Source organism: Gigantopelta aegis, chromosome 12 (genome assembly GCF_016097555.1).
Source record: "Gigantopelta aegis isolate Gae_Host chromosome 12, Gae_host_genome, whole genome shotgun sequence".
Taxonomy (NCBI): domain Eukaryota; kingdom Metazoa; phylum Mollusca; class Gastropoda; order Neomphalida; family Peltospiridae; genus Gigantopelta; species Gigantopelta aegis.
The window spans coordinates 46,070,533-46,088,609 of NC_054710.1; the positions used below are offsets into that span (position 1 = coordinate 46,070,533).

The window sequence follows — 18,077 nt, forward strand, 5'->3', positions numbered from 1 at the left end:
CCACTGGTAAAGCATGTTCAGTCTAGGATCGATCCATTTTGATTGGACCATTGTGCTATTTCTTATTACAGCCACTGCACCACAACTGCTACATGTATATCAAAAGCCGTGGTGTACGTGGTGCATATAAAAGATTACCTGCTACTAATGAAAAAATATAGTGGTTTCCTCTCTAAGACTATATATGTCAGAATTACCAAATGTTTGACATCCAATAATCAATGTGCTGTAGTGGTGTCGTTAAACAAAAAAACCCAGTGTTTACTTATACATATGTATTTTCACACACGCACACATTTATTTCAACTAATGTCCATGCTTATATCCAATTAAGGTTCAAGCATGCTGTACTGGGCACACATTTCAGCTATCTTGGCTGTCTGTCCAGGACAGTGGGTTAGTTGGTTAGTGGTTAGGGTGAGAGAAGAGGGTGAGGTGGCCTTGCACCTATGCATTAAATCCTTAAGAACTTGGTCTGGGCTGGAGCCAGTACAGGGCTGCGAACCCTGTACCTACCAGCCTATAGTCCGATGACTTAACCACTGCGCCACTGAGGCCGGTTACACACACACACACACACACACACACATACAGACACACACACGCACATACGTATGTATGAATGTATGTATGTATATGTATATTAAAGGTAAATGAACCTTCAGTGGTACTTTATTAGGAAAAATATCCACCGGGTTCCCCCCCTTCCCTAATCCTAACCCTAACCCCAAACCCTAACCCAAACTAAAAATAATAAAGGGAGGACCGGGCGGATATGATACCCTTTATTCAAATCTATTTAATAAAAATCATACTTTAAAAAAGAAGGAAATAGAAATCTACTCTGATCACTAAGATAATTGATTAATTTTGTGTCAACAAAAGTAGATTTTTACTTTGAGGAAATAGACATTATCAGTGGATGACTTCATGTGTAGGGGAGAGTTGCCGGGACTGGACCAGTGCCTCAATTGGACCAGAACTGTATTTTCATTCAAATTGTGACAGTAGCGCCATCTAGTCAATATATTAATCTGTACACACGCCGCTATTGACCTTGAACCAGTCGAGTCGAAAAAGGTAATATTTTTGGATTTATCAATAAAAGTAACATTTATGCATTTATTACCCTCCTGGTGAAGATATAGCGGTGTCGTACAAATTTCGTACGCACCACCAGGTGCGTATTACAAACTGTGTTTTGATTTGTCAACAGGGAACAGAGTTAATTTCGATTGGTTGGACAGCGACCTTATTAGCATAACGGGACTATTTTTTTCATTCATAATTAATGTCAAGGTCAGTAACATCCACAACTTTTACTACAAATGTCATTCATTAAAAGTTGATGTAAACTGGACCGCGCGAGAAATATTTTTAAATAAAAAATAAAAATAAAAGAATGAATAGAACAATAATTAAACATATTCATTTTATTTATTATGTGGATTTTTGGTCTACAAATTGTTATTGTCAGTTGTGATTTGTGAATTCATCATTATTAAGGTCTACATTAAGAAACATACCCAACGTTAATATTTTTCATATGATATATTTGACAAAAGGTAGTTTTTTATTTTTTAAAACTTAATTTAATATTTTTTGTAGAATTATGAAAAAGTAAAATATACCGACCTGTAAACAGCTTTGTTTGCTTGTTGTAGAAATTTAACAGGGGTCAAGGTTAATAGACCAGTTTTTATTTTAATGTGGCGATGCATTGTAATAATATAGCTAATTTTGAATTTGAATGACGTCAGAATTCAAATGACATCATTTTGCACCTACTTACAATAACCACAAACTGGGTACATGACGTTTCCGTTTTAAGAATGCTGAAAAAAATCCAATGCAAAATTCCTATTGATTTTTTTTTTTTCGAACATTACTGAAGCACCTGAATGTGTTTGAAGAAAATTCTGTGATTGAAAAATTGTACATTTTACGAAATATGGATTTCAAGTGAAATTACGGTAAGATATGCTATATTTATTGTGTACAAAGAAAACCAAAACAAGGGAGTGAAAGTGACTTTCGTCGACCTTAAAGTTATCACTTTAGTTTTCCCGTGAACTCAGCTGCTTTTGCAGTCTACACGTTTTTAACTGCAAAAACACTTGTTATTCTCTTATTGGTTGGATTTTTTGTCAACAAATTGTTATTATCTCGCCTTCATGTAAAATTCTTTAATCTTATTGGTTGTTTGCCGTTGGACAAATCCCTTATCCCCCTGTGGGCGGAGCCAAATTCTCTTATACCCCGTCTGTAATTTCCCAACAGTTTCCAGCCGCCCCAGTTAATGCTAAAGCAATAATTAGATTATAAATAACATTGATAATCAATCAAGTATACATCATTAATTTAATTTTTACTATAAAATACACTATTTCAATACTTTTAAAAGCTGCAATGTTGAACTCGGCCACCTAATTACGGTCGTGGTGTTATTGTATTAATGCGTGATTAGCAACAGTTTTTTTTTTTTTTTTTATATTTTTTTTTTTTTTACTACATACATTTCTGATAAAAAAAAGTTTTTTTGTTTTTTTTTAAATTATTAATATCTGTTTCAGACAATTTCATATTACAAACATTTGAAGTTAAAAACTCGTTTATCGATGGAACTATTTTTCGTCACTGGCAAGTGATTTCGTTCGCGTCCGCGTGGTACGGCTCCGTTAATAAATTGTTAACAATTATTGTCTGGCGTTAATTTGATTATTTGGCTATATGGTTTAACATGTCGGCAAGATAAATTCGTTGTAGAAGCATCTCTCGGGGTATATGGCTTTTTATGTACCCTCTGTGTGCTCTTTTACCCCCTCGCCTTCGGCTCGGGGTAAAAGAACACACAGAGGTACATAAAAAGCCATATACCCCTCGTGATGCTTCTACAACTTATATTGTCAGTTGTGATTTGTGAATTCATCATTATTAGCATAACCAATGCCAGTGGGGTAACGGGAACATTTGTTTCTTGGGGGCGTTTTGTTAAAATATGGAATTATGCATTAGTTTTACCCATTTTTCACCCAATATGAAAATAAACATATATTGATGCATGTACCTTACAGCTTTCTTTAAATTAAAAAATGAAACCCGATGGAAATTTATGGGAAAGTAGGCCTACGTCTACACCACTCCCCTGAAAACGTCACTGAGAAGTAGCGGAAGTACAACGAACTATTTCGAACTATTTCTCAATGCGGCGGTACGTAGTCGTGCACCGGCTAGCTATGCAAATCAACATCCGGTCTTGAAATAGGCTACAAAATTGATTGATTTATTTATTTATTTATTTATTTTTCATAATTTGCGTGATTTAAAAGAGGGTAATAAATAAAATACCACACTCGTTTTCGCTAGATATCATTTTTACGAAACTCGTGAACTTCCCAAACGTATCTGAGCTCACTTTCGTTCGGTCAGATACGTTTGGGAAGTTCACTCGTTTCGTAAAAATGATATCTAGCGAAAACTCTATATGTATCATCTAATACTATTCTTGGAAAAAACATCTATGGAGCAATATGAACATAGTTAGAAGTGTTAAATTAGGTCATAACGATACATAAAGGTTTGTTATTGTGAGTGATAAAACAAGTGCCAAGATGTTTCGCATGTGTACATGTAGGTCAGCATCTATTTATAACTATGGTAAAACCACGATTGGACCAAATGAATTCCTGGGATTGGACCAGTTCCTCAATTGGACCATAATGTTTTGACCTGGTATTTTGGTGATCGTGCCAACCGCCAAATATGATACCAGTTAATTTATGCATCAAAAATGAAATTTTAAGCACGTTTATGAGTAAAACAAACGTCAAAAAGGACCTTTCTGCGTGATCCAATCGAGGATTCTATTTTGATTCATGAGCGAATTATATTTTAATAAAGCTATTTCTTTCTTTTTTGCAAGTAGCCATAGTTCGTACTGTGTCTAATTATCCAAAAGAAGGAACTGATATTTTGCAAACCCAAGAGAGATTCATGCCCAATTTTAGTTACTGTAGCAGATTCCACGATCGGACCACTTTCGTTTTAGCATTAAATTTTTTATTTGAACTCTTCATACTGTCCAGTTTGATTTTCTAGCAATGTTTTTTGACAATGTATGTGCTGGGTTCTGGTTTAATTGAAGGCATTTGATTTTTTTTAAAAACTCCAAAGTGGTCCAATCGTGGTAGTAGAATCCACGATTGGACCATTTTGGGTTTAAATTTGTTTTTAAAATTTACCTGGAATAATTAAACTTTCTACAAAATATGTTGCATCAATGCGTATTGTATGCCCCAACAATAATGAAGGAACTACTTTCCTGCTGATTGCTCTATTTGTCTAACTTGCACAACCATTCTTTCTTAAAGGGTCCAATCCCGGCAACTCTCCCCTACTTGTTAGTGAGATAATGTATTTATAATCCAACCTACTGAAATCTTAAATTTATAATTTTCCAAAAAAAAATACCGTAACTACTATTGTGTTGTTGTTGTTATTTTTATTTAGGACAATTGTTATTACAAATAATTATAATTAAAAGTAGTGGATAAAAAAATTTCTAATCGGTTTGACCTGTACTCATTTATACAGTAATTATTTTAAATTATATATTCTGTAGTTGTTGGATGATTTTTGTTGTTGTTGTTTGTTTATTTGTTTATGAAATTAAGTTGTACAGACATGCATTACAATTTTGATGTTTAGATAACCGTAACCACTCGTGTAAAATTCAAAAATATCGGTGGGATTATCCCACAGAAGAAGAGTAGAAAAACAACAAATAACGACATTGATATACGCTACGTAACATTCAATTACACTATTTATTAACCACACTGTATATTATTAAATACTTGTTACATTAATATCTACAGTTGGAATAATTTATATATATATATACACCAGGACGTTACTCGATGTCGTAAAATCTCGATGTCGATCAACTGTTTGCTCATGAATATTCAGTAGACTCTCACTAGCTTATGACTACGATTGAGTTCAGAGCTCACTACAGGCCTTCGCCTGATTAACCTTGACATGAGCTTGCACTTGCATTCGAGGTTAATTTTGGTGAACTAGATATGCACTACAACCTTAGTTACAGGGTGTATACTAACAAATCAAATCCCATGGATGACTATAGTAACACATGTGGCTAAAACTCCTACCTGCAGCCTATCAATCGACATAAACGCCACAGATATAAATACTACCACCCCTCACACTTTAAGTGAATCAGACAAGAATGGGTGACCAAGCTGCTCATTTCTGAGATAACGGGTAGCGTCAGTGACTACCCTAGTCCCACACAAAATTTTAGTACTTTTTTTTAACAGGTACCCCATACATGTTCTAAGCACAAGGCTACTTGACGCAGTGCTACTTGACACAGTGCTACTCGACACAGTGCTACTTGACACAGTGCTACTCGACAGTGCTTCTTGACACAAGCAGTGCTTCTAGAATTTTTATAAAATCCTCTAGCCATAGGATCAGTGATTTAAAAAAGTTACTAGCCATGATTACATATTCACTAGCCCTACTTTACTTTAAGTTAATATAATGTTACTAAATAATAGTAATAATCAGATATGTCACCTAAAGAGGCAGATAGAGGTTAAAACACTAACACTGGGGGATTGGGATGGGAGCAGGATATTCATATTTACAAAATAGACGTAACTGCAGAATTTGTCAAAAATAATTCACTAGCCGTCGGGCATGGCAATAGTAGTTATTTACTAGCCCAACATTGAATATCACTAGCCATTGGAGTGGGGCTACCATAATCTAGAAGCCCTGCACAAGACTACTTGACACAGTGCTACCTGACACAGGGCTACCTGACACAGGGCTACCTAACACAGTGCTACGTGACACAGGGCTACCTGACACAGGGCTACCTGACACAGTGCTACGTGACACAGTGCTACCTGACACAGGGCTACCTGACACAGTGCTACAGTGCTACCTGACACAGGGCTACCTGACACAGTGCTACAGGGATACCTGACACAGTGCTACTAGACACAGTGCTATGTGACACAGGGCTACCTGACACAGTGCTACAGTGCTACCTGACAGGGCTACCTGACACAGTGCTACCTGACACTGGGCTACCTGACACTGGGCTACCTGACACAGGGCTACCTGACACAGGGCTACCTGACACAGTGCTACCTGACACAGAGCTACAGTGCTACCTGACACAGGGCTACCTGACACAGTGCTACCTGACACAGTGCCACAGTGCTACCTGACACAGGGCTACCTGACATAGGGCTACCTGACACAGTGCTACCTGACACAGGGCTACCCGACACAGTGCTACCCGACACAGTGCTACCCGACACAGGGCTACCTGACACAGTGCTACCTGACACAGTGCCACAGTGCTACCTGACACAGGGCTACCTGACACAGGGCTACCTGACACAGGGCTACCTGACACAGTGCCACAGTGCTACCTGACACAGGGCTACCTGACATAGGGCTACCTGACACAGTGCTACCTGACACAGTGCTACAGGGCTACCTGACACAGGGCTACAGTGCTACCTGACACAGGGCTACAGTGCTACCTGACACAGGGCTACCTGACACAGTGCTACAGGGATACCTGACAGGGCTACCTGACACAGTGCTACAGTGCTACCTGACACTGGGCTACCTGACACAGGGCTACCTGACACAGGGCTACCTGACACAGTGCTACCTGACACAGGGCTACAGTGCTACCTGACACAGTGCTACCTGACACAGAGCTACAGTGCTACCTGACACAGGGCTACCTGACACAGTGCTACCTGACACAGTGCCACAGTGCTACCTGACACAGGGCTACCTGACATAGGGCTACCTGACACAGTGCTACCTGACACAGGTCTACCCGACACAGTGCTACCCGACACAGTGCTACCTGACACAGGGCTACCTGACACAGTGCCACAGTGCTACCTGACACAGGGCTACCTGACATAGGGCTACCTGACATAGGGCTACCTGACACAGTGCTACCTGACACAGTGCCACAGTGCTACCTGGCACAGGGCTACCTGACACAGTGCTACCTGACACAGTGCCACAGTGCTACCTGACACAGGGCTACCTGACATAGGGCTACCTGACACAGTGCTACAGGGCTACCTGACACGGTGCTACCTGACACAGTGCTACCTGACACAGGGCTACTTGACACAGGGCTACCTGACACAGTGCCACAGTGCTACCTACACAGGGCTACCTGACATAGGGCTACCTGACACAGTGCCACAGTGCTACCTGACACAGGGCTACCTGACATAGGGCTACCTGACATAGGGCTACCTGACACAGTGCTACCTGACACAGTGCCACAGTGCTACCTGACACAGGGCTACCTGACATAGGGCTACCTGACACAGTGCTACAGGGCTACCTGACACGGTGCTACCTGACACAGTGCTACCTGACACAGGGCTACTTGACACAGGGCTACCTGACACAGTGCCACAGTGCTACCTACACAGGGCTACCTGACATAGGGCTACCTGACACAGTGCTACAGGGCTACCTGACACAGTGCTACCTGACACAGTGCTACAGGGCTACCTGACACAGGGCTACAGTGCTACCTGACACAGTGCTACCTGACACAGGGCTACAGTGCTACCTGACACAGGGCTACCTGACACAGTGCTACAGTGCTACCTGACACAGGGCTACAGTGCTACCTGACACAGGGCTACCTGACACAGTGCTACTTGACAGTGTCAGATGAAATAAAATTGCATACATTTTTTGCCCAGATGAAACCTTTTTTTTTTTTTTACAACCAACACACTCACATTCGATTATGGGTAATAAATAGGATATTAAACTCGCTACCATTTCGTATCATGTTTATGTCCCTCGTGAAATAATTTGAAGACTATTTCATTCGGGACACAAACATGATATGAAATGAAAGCTTGTTTAATGTCTTATGAAATGTAATACTACACTGTACAATATACTAATATACTGACATAAAATGCAAAATAGCGGAGAACATTAAGTTTTCAGAGTTAATCATATATATGTTGTCGAATTGTCACTGTATTATGTCTCCGAATATTAAAGGGACATTCCCGAGTTTGCTGCATTGTAAGATGTTTCCGACTAATCAAATATTTCTATGATTAAATTTACAAATATTAGAAACACGTTTAATATACAGCCACTAATATTTTATGCAGAAAAATATATTTGATATGTAATTACAGTCGTCAAAAAGTCTGTTAGTCGATAACATCTTAAAAATTGCTGCAAACTCAGGAATGTCCCTTTAAAAGGTTTTTAATAACTAAAATTACATTAAATACATACATGTTCTTATTTACAGTTGATTTCCATGTAATATCTGGGGTTTATATATATATAAATATTATATGTTAAGTGCTTCGGATGGGTCTGATGTTTTATAGCAGGCTAAAGTGGATTTTATCTCCGAACCTGTCTAATTTTATAAACGTTTATGAAAATACATAAATTAGTAAACATGAAATTAGAGCTCCTACAGATATTATAGGAACATGTGTAAAATATTATATAGTGAGGGTGGGGGTGGGGGGTTCTGAACTGGCGAGCGAACTTTTTAAGGTGGTACAGGTTCGGGTATTGCTCCTCCGAAAAATACATTAGCTTTTGAGGGTAATAATGACCTCCCCCTCCTTCCCAACTCTGCACACTGCACACAGTAAAATGTATCATATTAGCACACGCGCATGTAAATACGGTATGATCGGAATCATGTTATAATTTGTATGGTTTCAGGCTGTATTTGCGTCATGGAGGATATCCTGTCTGAATACGTGACGCCTCTACGCATGGCGTGTGGGGTGCTGTATCCGCATAAGGTCCTGGGCGAGGATATGACCAAGACTCTCTGTGCTATCCAAGCCTTGGACACAAGGCCCGATGATATCTTCCTGTGTTCGTTCCTTAAGTCAGGTCAGTCACAGACCCGTGTATGAGGACCCCAACCTATTAGAGAGGTCTGGGGGCATGTTCCCTTGAGAACAGTCAAATTTCAGCTGTAAAATACAACATTGGAGTTCATTTCTGATGATGAATAATTGAAATATGTAAAAGGATATTATTTCTTAAAATGGTTTTCTAGGCACCGGCCTCAGTGGCACAGTGGTTTAACCATCGGACTACAGGGTTCGCAGCCTGATACCGACTCCAAGCCAGAGTGAGATTTTAAGGGCTCAATGGGTAGGTGTAAGGCCACTGCACCCTCTTCTCTCTCACTAACCACTAACCAACAAACAACTAACCCACCATCCTGGCCAGACAACGCAGATAGCTGAGGTGTGTGCCCAGGACAGTGTGCTTGAACCTTAATTGGAAATAAGCATGAAAATAAGTTGAAATGAAAAATGAAATTTTCTAGGCACGGTCGGGTTCCCAGAAAATACAAGTTTTATTTTTAGGCCTAAAATAAAACATGTCATTCAATACTTTTATATTTTATTATATTCAAATACATGACACATTGATCTTAAAATAATAATACTGTATTAAAAAAGAAAGAAAAGTACTAATCAAAATTATACCCATGTGATTTTCCATTCTTATATATTAGTTATGAAAATCCCTGAAATAAAAACCATAAAAATGTATCAGTATTATCATGACCTGTTACGGTATTCAAACAACCGCTACAAAAAATGACAATAAATGACCTGTTATAGATAGAAATATGAGATGTATTTACAATTTTACTGCTAAACATATGTAATTTGAAACAGACTATAACACCCAGGTAGATATTGATTACACCCGAGACTGTAAACTTAGTACTTGTGATTACACCTGTCAGGTATTCGTCTGTCCTCCCCCCCCCCCCCCCCCCCCCCCCAGTCAGTTGTAAGATGTCATATTCGTCAAACCAGATTGGTGATTCTTTTGTGAGAGTGGACAAGAAAGAGGAACACTATCACATGGAAATCGTCAGCTTCTGATGTCAAGCGCTCTGACAATATGCAATGTGCTCAGGTGTGTGGTGCTGGATTATGTGTATATAACAATGAACAGAAATCTACATGTCGCAATAAACAAAGAACAATCAAACGAATTCATGCATTATTTGTCCAGTCGGAGATTCGATAACGTGGACAGACAGATCAGAAGATTAGATAAATGTTTGAAATTATTCTTTGTTACTGGAACCTAAAACAACTCGTATTTATTATTAATTTTTTATTATTAAAAAAAATCGCAAGACAGGGTTTCTGCCAGAAGGTAAAATGGGTTAGGCACCCTACCCAGATTTTATTTTTTAAGTTAACTTTTTGACAAAATTAATTACTCTTATCATTGCTGTATGATTTTCTTAACCCTAATCCTAAATTTAACCCCTTTTCTTTCTGCGGGAAGCCCCCCCGCCAGACTGGCTGCATTCAAATTCATAGCGCCATACCCAAAAATTTCTTTCTGGCAGAAATACTGCCAGAGACATTCGCTACTTTGATTATTTTGTCGCCACTTTTATATTTTTATCGCAATTGGCGATTTGGACCGAAATTATGAGTTACATTCTTGTGAACTGTTGGAATAAAAAAAAAATAAAAAAAATAATCATCATTGAAATCCATATCTATACTCTTCAAAAGAAGAAACGCAAAACCACATTGTCGTAACATTTGGAGAATTGATTTAATTATTGAATGGTGAGTCCGATAATTACCAAATGTTGCAGGATTGTTCACAATTCACTCTAGTCCATTGTGAGTAAGTGATAGGACACACCACCAAGGTCAAGGTCATCTGGAGTCAATACCGGGTGTGGCCTCCGCGTGTGTTGACAACTGTCTGGCACCGCCTGCCCATTGAAGCAACCAGAGTACGGATGACGTCCCGGGGGATGCTGGCCCACTCGGCCTGCAAGGCTGCTGCCAGCTCGGGCAGGGTCTGGGGCTGTGGTTGTCGCTGTCGGAGGCGTCGGTCCAACTCGTCCCATAGATGCTCAATTGGGTTCAAATCCGGTGATGTCGATGGCCAAGGAAGGACATTAATGTTGTTGTTCTGTAGGAAAGCCGTTGTGAGACGTGCCGTGTGAGGCCTGGCGTTGTCATGTTGGAACACTGCGTTGGCGTTGGCCATAACTGGAACGATCTGTGGCCGGAGGATCTGGTCAATGTAGCCCTGTGCATTCAGGTTGCCCTGCACGTGGACCAGGTCAGTTCTGCCAGTGTGTGAGATGGCTGCCCACACCATGACACTACCCCCGCCGAATCTGTCCACTTCCTGCACGCAGTTTGCCGCATAACGTTCACCACGACGCCTATACACGCGACATCTTCCATCATGACGTCGGAGCAGAAATCGGGACTCGTCACTGAACCACACCTGTCTCCATCGCAGTTGAGGCCATTGTCGATGAATCTGGCACCACTGCAGTCGGAGTCGACGGTGTTGTGGTGTTAAGATGACACCTCGAACTGGACGTCTGGCACGAATTCCTACCTCACGTAGGCGGTTCCGTACGGTCTGGTCGGATATCCTGCGCAAACCTGGTATTGCTGTGGATGTGGAGGTGGCAGTAGTCAGTCGTTCCCGAAGGTGGCGTACCCGGATGTAGCGGTCCTGCCCGGGGGTAGTGACACGGGTCGACCGGATCTAGGGAGGTCACGTGTTGATCCATTTTGCTGGTAACGGTCCCACAGTCTGGAGATGGTGCTGGGGACACATGGAATGCCCTGGCAACGGCCGTTCTGGATTCGCCTGCGTCTAGTCGGCCGATGGCATTGTTTCTCTGCGGTTCACTGAGACGTGGCATGTCCTGGATTGTCAACTGTCGGCCAGATACAGAGGCCAGGCAAGCGAACACCCTGCACTTTTATACTGTCGGTGTTCATGTTGCACGTGCAGACAACGCACGTGCAGTGGTGACATGGTTTGCAAGTGGCTGCGTTTTTGCGAATATTCACATTTTGGAACTTTATTGTACAGTACCTGCGTTTTATCGAATGTAACCGTGGGAATGTGTTTGGGACATGCAATGACCTTATATTCACAAAGCATGAACCGGTAGGAAACATAAAATCGGAGTTATAACCCATTTGTACCCTTTTGCGTTTCTTTTTTTGAAGAGTATAGATCACGTTTTGACTGGGGAAGCCAGTGACTCCCTGCCCCTCCCACGCTCCCTGCACCTCCCACGCTCCCGACGTGTCAGCGTAATTAACTTTACAACAGCTTGATAGCTCATGGATTTTCTTTTCATTTAATTCGCATAATTGTTATCAAACATATTTTAGCGTGCTAACTACATACATGTCGTATATCAGCTACTATTTCACTTTTAACAATGTAGCACATTCGCCTTTTTTCGTTTTAATTCTAATTAAATCTAGAAAGTAATTGAAATCCACCGGTTTCAGGAACGCACTGGCTCTACGAGATATTAAATATGCTGGTTCAGGGCCAAGCTAAGTACACAAGGCACTGGAAGAACTCCAACGAAATCGAGGTTGCGCCCCTTGATGTCTTCACCAAGATGATGTCTCCTCGAATTTTCCAAACTCATTTGAGGTTTGTCACTTCTATAGAATTTTCTAAATTAATTTGAGCTACTTTACTTTCCTAAAACTTAATAAATTAATTTAAGGTACGTCACTTTCCTAGATATTTTGTAAATTAATTTGAGGTATTTCAAACAGGTTTGAGTTGAGGTACATGTCTCAAATTCATTTCAGGTTAGTAATTTTTTAGAATTTCCCAATCTCTGAGGATTGTCACTTTTCAAGAATTTTCAAACTCATTTGAGATGTATGGAGTCCAATAGAGAGATGGATATTTACCTCCCAATAATTTTGTACATACAATTAAGGCTTGTCTGTTGTTTCTTTTACGTTCATCGGGGTATGAACAAAGAAAATCATCCGCAAACTGTGAATCGGCGAAGCCATTCTCACATAAGGTTGCGGATGATTTTTTTTTGTTTTGCGAAACCTACAACTTGGCAAAAATGTATCTATCTTTTTGTTGTTGTTGTTGTTTGGGTTTATTGTGTGTTTTTTGTGGGGTTTGGGGTCAAATAACAGTTAATAACCTTGTAAAGCAAAATCTCTGGTATTAGCACTCTATCTTAAAGGGACATTCCTGAGTTTACTGCAATCGTTAAGATGTTATTGACTAGCAGAGACTTTTTAACGATTGTAATTACACATCAAATATATTTTTCTGCATAAAATATTAGTGTTTGTATATTGAACGTGTTTCTGATCATTCTAATATTTGTACTAGGTTAAATTTCATTTTATTTCCTAATATATATTTTTTTAGTACGTACAAAATTGTTTTGAAGACAAAATCCAGTTTGGGCTTCTTACAAAAATATTAAGATGACCAAAAACACATTGAATATACAGACACTGATATTCTAAACAAGAAAATATATTTAATATGTAAGTTTAATCATAGAAATATTTTATTAGTCAGAAACATCTTACAATGCAGAAAACTCAGGAATGTCCCTGTAACAAAGCATCCGCCTAATACGCGGTCTGAGATCGATGCCCATCGGCGGTCCCATTGAGCTATTTGTTGTTCCAGGCACTGCACTGTCTGTAGGATGGTGCATATAAAAGATCTCTTCAGCTATTTGTTGTTCCAGCCACTGCACCACGACCATGGTATAAATGTGCTATCCTGTCTGTAGGATGGTGCATGTAAAAGATCTCTTCAGCTATTTGTTGTTCCAGCCACTGCACCACGACCATGGTATAAATGTGCTATCCTGTCTGTAGGAGGGTGCATATAAAAGATCTCTTCAGCTATTTCTTGTTCCAGCCACTGCACCACGACCATGGTATAAATGTGCTATCCTGTCTGTAGGAGGGTGCATATAAAAGATCTCTTCAGCTATTTGTTGTTCCAGCCACTGCACCACGACCATGGTATAAATGTGCTATCCTGTCTGTAGGAGGGTGCATATAAAAGATCTCTTCAGCTATTTCTTGTTCCAGCCACTGCACCACGACCATGTTATAAATGTGCTATCCTGTCTGTAGGAGGGTGCATATAAAAGATCTCTTCAGCTATTTGTTGTTCCAGCCACTGCACCACGACCATGGTATAAATGTGCTATCCTGTCTGTAGGATGGTGCATATAAAAGATCTCTTCAGCTATTTGTTGTTCCAGCCACTGCACCACGACCATGGTGTAAATGTGCTATCCTGTCTGTAGGAGGGTGCATATAAAAGATCTCCAGCTATTTGTTGTTCCAGCCACTGCACCACGACCATGGTGTAAATGTGCTATCCTGTCTGTAGGAGGGTGCATATAAAAGATCTCTTCAGCTATTTGTTGTTCCAGCCACTGCACCACGACCATGGTATAAATGTGCTATCCTGTCTGTAGGATGGTGCATGTAAAAGATCTCTTCAGCTATTTGTTGTTCCAGCCACTGCACCACGACCATGGTATAAATGTGCTATCCTGTCTGTAGGAGGGTGCATATAAAAGATCTCTTCAGCTATTTGTTGTTCCAGCCACTGCACCACCACGACCATGGTATAAATGTGCTATCCTGTCTGTAGGAGGGTGCATATAAAAGATCTCTTCAGCTATTTGTTGTTCCAGCCACTGCACCACGACCATGGTATAAATGTGCTATCCAGTCTGTAGGAGGGTGCATATAAAAGATCTCTTCAGCTATTTCTTGTTCCAGCCACTGCACCACGACCATGGTATAAATGTGCTATCCTGTCCGTAGGAGGGTGCATATAAAAGATCTCTTCAGCTATTTGTTGTTCCAGCCACCGCACCACGACCATGGTATAAATGTGCTATCCTGTCTGTAGGAGGGTGCATATAAAAGATCTCTTCAGCTATTTGTTGTTCCAGCCACTGCACCACGACCATGGTATAAATGTGCTATCCTGTCTGTAGGATGGTGCATATAAAAATGTCTTCTTAGGTACTAAAAATGTAGTGGATTTCCTCTCTAAGACTATATGTCAAAATTACCAAATGTTTGATAACCAATAAATCAATGTGCTCTAGTGGTGTTACTAAACGAGTCAAACTTGATCTAGATCTTAAGACTGGCAGCAAACTGAGGACAGTGTGTTTTTCTTGACAGGTTTGAGTTTCTTCCTCAACAACTGCGCATGAAGGGCCGGATCGTGTACGTGGAGAGAGACCCGAAGTCTGTCTGTGTGTCTCTGCTGAATTTCCTGAAATTCCACAACTTGTTACGTCAGGATATTGATTGGTCACTCTTTCTGAACATGTTTGTCGATGGCAAAGGTAATTGTAGACGTACGGAGAATAAGTCTACAGACTCTCAGATTCGGGCATTTTCATTTAATTCAGACAAAAATCAGCCTGCCTCCTACAAGAATGGGAACCCCTATGCCTATGGCAGTCCCCACCCACACCCCCACCCCTCCAATACACACACCTATACCCCTCCCCGACCCCTCCCACACCCCCACCCTCCCACACACACCCCTCCCCCCACACACACACCCTTCCCCCACACACACACCCTCATACACACACCCCTCCCTCCCTCACACACACACACTCTATACCCCTCCCACACACACACCTATACTCCTCCCACACACACACCCACACCCACACCTGCACCCCTCCCCCCACACACATACCCCTCCCCCAAACACACCCCTCACACACCCCTCCCCACACACACACACCCCTCACACACACATTTCCACCCCTCCCCCACACACCCACACACCCCCCCCCCCACAGACACACACCTCCACCCCTCCCTCCACACACACCTACCTTCCCACACACACACACACCTCCACCCCTCCCCACACACACACCCTCACACACACACCTACACCCCGCACACACACACACCTACACACCTCCCACACACAGACACACCTACACCCCTCCCACACACAAACTCCCCCACGCACACCTACACCCCTCACACACACAGACACACACACCTACACCCCCCCTCTCACACACACACACACACATCCCTCCAACACACACACCTCCCCCACACACACACACATACCCCTCCCTCACACACACACACACACCTACACCCCTCACACACACCCCTCCAACACACACACACACCTACACCCCTCACACACACACACACCTACACCCCTCCAAAACACACACCTACACCCCTCACACACACACACACCTACACACCTCACACACACACACCTACACACACCCCACACACACATACACCTCCAACACACACACACACACACCTACACCCCTCACACACACACCTACACCCCTCACACACACACACCTACACCCCTCATACACACCTACACCCCTCCCCCTCACACACACCTACACCCCTCCCACATACACCCACACCCCTCACACACCTACACCTCTCACACACACACCTACACCCCTCGCACACACACATCTACACCCCCCCCCCCCACACACACCTCACCCCCACACACACCTACACCCCTCCCACACCCACACCTACACCCCTCACACACACACACCTACACCCCTCACACACACACACCTACACCCCTCACACACACACACCTACACCCTTCCCCCACACACATGCACACCTACACCCCTCCCACAGACACCTATATCCCTGACACCTACACCCCTCCCACATACACACCTACACCCCTCAAACACACACACACCTACACCCCTCCCACACAACCCACATACACACACACCTACACCCCTCCCACAAACACACCTACACCCCTCACACACACACACACCTACACCCCTCACACTCACACACCCTACACACCCCTGCCACACACACACCACACACCCCTGCCACAAACACACCTACACCCCACCCCCCACAAACACACACACACCCCTCCCACAACACACCTACACCCCTCCCACACATATACCTACACCCCTCCACCACACACACCACCTACACCCCTCCCACAAACACACCTACACCCTCACCACACACCCAACACACACACCACTCACACAACCTCACACACACACCACACCCTCACCCCACACCACACACACACACACACACACACCCCACACACACACACACACACCACACACACACACACCCCACCTACATACTCACACACACACATACACCCTACACCCACCCTCACACACACACCCACACCACACCCCTACACCACACACATACACCTACACACCTACACCTCACACACACCACACACCTACACCTACACCCCTCACCACACATACACCTACACCCCTCACACACCTACACCACACACACACACACACACCTACACCCCACACACTCACACCACATACACCTACACCCCTCACCACACACCTACACCCTACACACCCCTACACCCACACATACCTACACCCCACACACCACACACACACACACCTACACCCCTCACACACATACACCTACACCCCTCACACACACACCTACACCCCTCACACACATATACCTACACCCCTCACACACACACACACACACACACCCTACACCCCTCACACACATACACCTACACCCCTCACACACACACACACACCCACACACACACCCCTCACACACACACACACACCTACACCCCTCACACACACACACACACACCTACACCCCTCACACACACACACACACCTACACCCCCACACACACACCTACACCCCTCACACACACACACCTACACCCCTCACACACACACACCCCCACACCCACACCTACACCTCACACCCACCTACACCCACACACACACACACCTACACCCCTCACACACACACACACCTCACACCACCCTCACTACACCCCTCACACACACACACACCTACACCCCTCACACACACACACACACCTACACCCCTCACACACACACACACCTACACCCCTCACACACACACACACACACACCTACACCCCTCACACACATACACCTACACCCCTCACACACACACACACCTACACACCTACACCCCTCACACACACACACACACACACCTACACCCCTCACACACACACACACACCTACACCCCTCACACACACACACCTACACACCCTCACACCCCACACACACACACCTACACCCCTCACACACA

General features: G+C 43.0%; 1 protein-coding gene across 1 annotated transcript in view; it reads left to right on the forward strand.

The window, feature by feature from the left end:
* Positions 1-93: 93 nt before the first annotated feature.
* The window catches only part of LOC121386309 (sulfotransferase 1A1-like), a 27,412-nt gene continuing 9,428 nt past the window's right edge, over positions 94-18,077 (forward strand). The window contains exons 1-4 of the mRNA XM_041517169.1: positions 94-113; positions 8,797-8,973; positions 12,411-12,561; positions 15,117-15,283. Coding sequence (XP_041373103.1) covers positions 8,811-8,973; positions 12,411-12,561; positions 15,117-15,283 — 481 coding nt within the window. The 5' untranslated portion in view covers positions 94-113; positions 8,797-8,810. The remainder of the gene's footprint in view (positions 114-8,796; positions 8,974-12,410; positions 12,562-15,116; positions 15,284-18,077) is intronic.